At 42.0% G+C, this 6000-nt stretch overlaps 1 protein-coding gene across 2 annotated transcripts in view; it reads right to left on the bottom strand.

The window, feature by feature from the left end:
• Positions 1-1145: 1145 nt before the first annotated feature.
• Positions 1146-6000, bottom strand: part of LOC115056024 (contactin-1a-like) — a 57867-nt gene continuing 53012 nt past the window's right edge. For both annotated transcript variants that reach the window (XM_029522242.1, XM_029522243.1), the window contains exons 20-24: positions 5601-5704; positions 5181-5370; positions 4959-5071; positions 4719-4875; positions 1146-3440 (exon numbers count right to left, since the gene is read on the bottom strand). In XM_029522242.1, coding sequence (XP_029378102.1) covers positions 3364-3440; positions 4719-4875; positions 4959-5071; positions 5181-5370; positions 5601-5704 — 641 coding nt within the window. In that variant the 3' untranslated portion in view covers positions 1146-3363. The remainder of the gene's footprint in view (positions 3441-4718; positions 4876-4958; positions 5072-5180; positions 5371-5600; positions 5705-6000) is intronic.

Below are 6000 nucleotides of genomic sequence, written 5' to 3'. Positions count from 1 at the left end.
CCCATATCAGCATTAGCTAACGCTAGCAGTCATCTTTGCTTTGACAATGAAGAATTTCTTGTCCTTCACCTCCCAAACGGCAGCATTATTGACCCATCCAATACTCAAAACTGTCCGTACTTTTGTGTGCTGTCATCCTGGCAGCAGTGTAAGGAGAGGGATTCTCCACAAGATTCATGGAAACATCGCCGGCAGGCACTTCGCTGTTTTTAACATCTGAAGTATGGCGGCGGGTGCCGTGTATGGGTCGCAAGTGCCCCGAACCTGCAGCTGAACCTTATATCTTGTGTTTGCTTCTTTAAAGAGACGATCTAAACATTCGTGGCTTGAAACCATTTAGAAATTGACTGGTTTGCATTGTTGTTCTCTGGCGTCTCCTGTGTTATAGAGACCATCTTGGATCCGGTTTTTTGCCCTCCAGGGGTCAGCGTGAGTCAGGTGACTGAAAACAATGAATTGTATCCTGGGGGTATTTCTGCACAATCCCTGGAGCAAGGTACCCTAAAAGTTTGGGAAGTAACACATGAGCTTTTATTAATTAGTATTGATACTTTAATAGAGAAATCTGCACTCAAATGCGTTGCGTGCAAGTGCCGATATATCGATACCAAGAGCATGTGAACTCCACACAGAAAGGCTCCAGGCCAGGAAATCGAACCCTCTCGCTGTGAGGTAACAGCGCTAACCACTATTCCGCCATGACGCCCTGTTTTGTTTACTATTCTGATATTTTACACCCAAAATATTTAAGGAGCTCACAAGATGGAATTAGTTAGAGAGCCAACTTTCAAACAGTATTTAACAGTTGCCACTCCTCAAGCAGTGTAATTACTGCTTTCATTCCGTTATTCTGGTATTTCCCAACTCTTTTTATTTTTGTTGATGGATTATTCTTAAAACTATCCACAGTTAAAGTACCAAGAAATACATTTGTATGCTTCTGCTTTGCATAATGTGATGAAGAACTTATATTTTCATGCCATTGCTACACTAACTGAGGAATCTGAATACCAGTACGCAGTTCTCTCACGCTCATGCAGTAAGCTGCCCTCCCACACATGCATCCAGTAAACTCAGACTCAGCTTTTCCCAAAGTTGCTGCTAAACAGAGACAAAAACAGCAGTAATTTAATAGTTAACTACACTTTTATTGTTCCTTGACCAGCCAATGAGAGGTTCCAGTTTCAGCCCTGACATTTGCCCCTCCGGTCCAGCACAGCAGTGAAGTGAGCCAGACATATGCTGCCACTGCCAACCAGGGATGCCACCAAATCCCAGCCATCATGTGAATGAGACTGCAGGACCATTTCTGAACTTTAATGAGTGAGATTCCTCTAGTCAGTTTAAGGTTTTTGTTTTTTTTTCTTCTAAAAACTCTCCAACAATTTCATGAGATGACTGGCTTAATGACGCTTATGAACAGCTAATGCACATATTAAGCTTAGTTTCTGACATATAGGTATGGCACGCAGTAATGGAATGTATTTCATATGAAGCACGGAGGTCTGAGAAGTTGCGCTGAAGTAACGTATACTTTGCCTCCAATGTCATGCATGTTAGAATGTAGAGCCACTGCTTTCGGCCGAAATGTCAATGTTCATGGTGTTCATGCATTTGGCAACTCGTTTTATGATTCATCGCATGAAAAGCGAAAGCTGGCAATAGCACTTTGTGGTGGGTGTTGATATAGTCACATAGTAGAAGCATGGCCAGCATCAGTCACACTAGAAGTGAATCAGAGGAATTCAAAACGCAGCATTTGTGTTGAGGGAAATAAACCTTTAAACTGTCCAACCAGAGGTGGATTGAGACAAACAGATATAATAATCATGAACAAAAATGGAAACCGTTGATAATGTTTATATATCTCTGATAACATGTTAATAAAAATAAAATAATGCAGTGGAAACATCATGAACTTTGGATGGTCTCTTACCGCCGACATGGATGGCTTTGCTTATTTTTTGTTAATGGAAGATCATGAAAAATTAAATATACTGTTATGTTACTGTTATGGTTATAGGAGCTAGGCAAGTTGTCTTGTTAGAAAATATAAAGTAGTCACAGATGAATCAGACATTGCAGAGCATGAGTGTTGCCACTGTTCACCGTAACTGTCAAGAATAGTGACTCACACAAAGCCAAAAACAACAAAGATGAAAGAAATGAAAAATGTTTACATGAAATCAAATGCCGACATTCTTTACAAAGCACCGGCTGATACCACTGAGGTCCTAATGATACAGTCAAAACAAAAGTACTTCTCATTTAGGTTCAGGTCACAAGCATGGAGCAGTTTTCAACATTAGTTTCAGTGTTGGCTCAGATGTTGAGACGAAGGCCTGATCTCTGCACAGATGTCTGAACACAACCAGAGGTGTCAAGCAATCAAAACAACTGCAGTTAAATGTTTTGCTGCAGTTCTGCATTTGGAACTGCAGGCATGATATGTTCACATCCTTTTACTCTACATGGCTTTACATTCAGCTTTGCAAATATGGGCCCATGCGCCTTAACTCCCAAACACTTGAACCATTTCAAGCTCACCTATGTAACAATGTCAACATGCACACAATATTTAAGGTGGTTCTCTATAATTCGTAGAGGGCATGTTATGATCAGGGAATAAGCACTGATTGCAGGTGAAATCCGCATTATATTAGATAGCACAAGAGCATCAGTTATTGGTTATATTATTTCAGCATGACATAAATGGCTTTTTTCTCTATGATGCTCGTTATAAAATCAGATATGTAAGAGGTTGAGATTTGCTTTGACTGTATCTCTGTAACAGAGAATGTGCTTTGTTTAGAAAAGAAAACATAAGAAATTCCACTGAACAGCAAGTAAAGAAAGACAAAGACATTTTTATAAACTCATACACTTATCCTTTACAGCTGCTCGTTTACCTTTAACTATGGAATGCACTGTAGGTTAGAATTTTTATTCATTTTTTCATTTTTTCAAAATGTCACAGATAAAATGAAGCCTACATTTTATAAACGGGAAACAGCCAACCTGTGTGAAGCACAATGCTTACACTTTCAGTCATAATCCATTTTAAAACAAGTTACTGTGAAAGATAAGTGCAGTCATTTACATAAGGCATATTTAAAAAGTTGACAGAACTCCTTTGATACTCCTCCAAAGAGGCTTTTTGTGGATAAATAAGGGATGTCTTTGTCCATTTCCAATTGTTTTCCATTTCTGTCTTTTTCCACAGACATATTCCAGAGGGCAAGAGTTGGAATACGACGTCCCGGGTTACAGGGCGGAACCAAAAGATTGTGGTAAGTCCCAAAGTCCTTACAGGCATCAACCATAGGGAGTCTTCTTCACGGGAAGACAAAGATGGTGCTACATTCAGAGGTTCAAGCAGAGGAGAGCCACCAGGAGCAGGGAGAAGATGTTGAGAGACTGGGCAGCCATCAAGCCTCCACCTGACAGACAAACACATACAGATGTCATTTAAAACATTCACTGGAGTGACAGCAATTTTTTTCCCCTCCAATCAGCAGCAAATTTGGCTAAGTCCGATGAATTCCCTGCTCCCATCCATCAAACTAATCACCATATTTGGTGTGCGAAGTTTCATATTACACCCCATCTGTGTGGAAATCACCTTAAATGCTCCTCCATTTGTCAATGCCCAGTATCTGCAATCCTCCACAGTTTAAATTCCAAGGTCTGTGAAATCAAGCTGTCAGGTCTGGACTGAACGATAAGGGATATGGAAAACCACAAGAGAGGTTTCCTCTACTCATGAAGATCAATTACAGAGGCTTAAGGCCTCCTCTATCCATTCAGCCTACCTGTCAGTCCATCAGCCAATGAGAGGATCCAGTCACTGGGCTATCAAGGCTTTAGTCATGAACCGTTAAGTCCCCCATCTTTAGCACTCCAATGTAGGGTATGAAACCTGAACTGACAGCTCTACCCAAGCCCATGGGAACCCCCTAACTGTGACAACTGATTACCTCCTGCCAACTCTGAACCTGGTATAATCCCACTAGCAAAAGGCAGGCCAGGACCAGTCACAGCATGTCACCTGAGCAGTATGGATTTAAAATGTGATTCGATAACTGAAGACTTTCTTTCTATCACACTGATGTGAAACTTAACCCGGGTGAAGGTGGCGTAAGGTTTTTTTATTTTTCACTAGAGATTACGCTCTTTCAGTAAATCTAATTGATGTGCTCATCTAAAAAAATGCTACTTAATACGATTTTCAATACGATCTTTTCTCTGAGCAGCGCGGTGGTGTAGCGTTTAGCGCTGTCGCCCCCACAATAAGAAGGTTGTGAGTTCAGTTCCTGGCTTGGGGCCTTCCTGTGTGGAGTTTGCATGTGGTTGTTGGTGACCTGTCCAGGCTCACCCCACCCTCACCCAATGTGAGATGGGAACCCCGTGAAACAGATAAGCAGTTGAAGATGAATGAATGAAGAACCTTTTCCAACAGCTTTTCTGCCTCCAGCTTTCTTTTTTTTTTATTCAGAACAAGGATACAGTGTTTACTCAAGAGAAGCTAAACCTCTGGTGAAGAGAATTTCATTATTAAACTGTTTGATATATGTATGTAATAACTTTAAAATAGTGCTCAATCGGTAGTACAGAATAAATTCAAATGAAAAATGTATTCATTAAATACAAATAAGATTTAGATCATTCAGAGAGGTGAATGAAGGGGACAAGGTCACAGTGAGGCTTGTGTTTGTTACCCATGATGTGGATTTGTGCCACAGCCCCATCTCCTCCTTCTGAGTGTGCCCGGACCTCCACCACATAGCTCCCTTCAGCAGGCAGTGGAAGGTCTATGTACCGCCTACTTGTTGTGTATAGAGTTCCTGTGGAGTGGCCCTGCTGTCTGTACAGCACCTAGGGGGAAGTACATGTATCAATGTAAGGGCCCCAGCAGAGATTATTAGCTGTGCTAAATTAAAAAATATTGTTCCACTCACTTTGTAACCATCTATCGATGCCTCGTTGGCCAGCGGTTCCACGTGCTCCCAGGCAATATTTACTGACTGGCCCTTTAACTTTTGACCTAATATCCTGGGGGGTCGACTCGGAGCTGGCAAAACAGTAGAAAAAACAATTATTTATAAGTAGATTATAGTTTGGTTCTGTTTCCCGTGCAGATCGCACTGGTTAACACTGCACCGCTTTAAAGCACAACTTACGGGGCTTCTTGGTGTGGATCTGGAGGTGCTCGCTGGGTGGTCCATATCCTGCAGTGTTGCAGCCACGAACCTCAATAAGGTAATGGGAGTCAGGCTTCATCCCCTCCAGCCTGGTGTGGTTCTCCGTGCCAGGAACCACCACCCTCTGAGCCCCACCCTCACTGTCCTCTTGATTCCTCCAGTACTTCACCTGGGACACACAGGGACAGGAGAGATGGGTAGCATCAAAAAAACAGCAACATAAGAATAGTTTTTTTTAGCTTAAGCAAAGGAAACATGCACATACAAAAGTTCTACTAATGGGTGTTGCAGAAATGCTGTTTAATTTCATACGCCATATGATGTGACCCAAAGAGCACCACACACAGTGAGCATTTTTTCTCTCCGTCCCGGCGAGCCTCCATAAAATTTTCTACTGACCTGGTATCCATCAATATTGGTCTGTAGGAGGGGCAGCCACCACACAATGGCCTCTGTGGCAGAGAGAGCTCTGCCGTCGACACTTAGAGGAGCTTCAGACGGAGCTGAGGAGAGACGGAGTAGATTCACTGACAAATAGCTCATAACGCTGTAAGAGAACCATTTGGAGGACATGCCCTTCAGAGGTAATTTCTATATTGCACACACAAAACTCCAACACAGCATTTTTGATGCATGAATATGCATGTACCACACAAACTAATGGATCCATTACCCCAACCATAAACCACCTTGGCTTCTTGATTTGTGTCTATTGGCTTTACTAATGAGATTTTCCACTCAGTGGTGCTTATGCATAATTTTGGTAATGTGAATGAATCATTGTAAGCAACACACAAAG

Source organism: Echeneis naucrates, chromosome 16 (genome assembly GCF_900963305.1).
Source record: "Echeneis naucrates chromosome 16, fEcheNa1.1, whole genome shotgun sequence".
Classification (NCBI taxonomy): domain Eukaryota; kingdom Metazoa; phylum Chordata; class Actinopteri; order Carangiformes; family Echeneidae; genus Echeneis; species Echeneis naucrates.
This window is presented reverse-complemented; position numbering and strand designations above follow the sequence as displayed.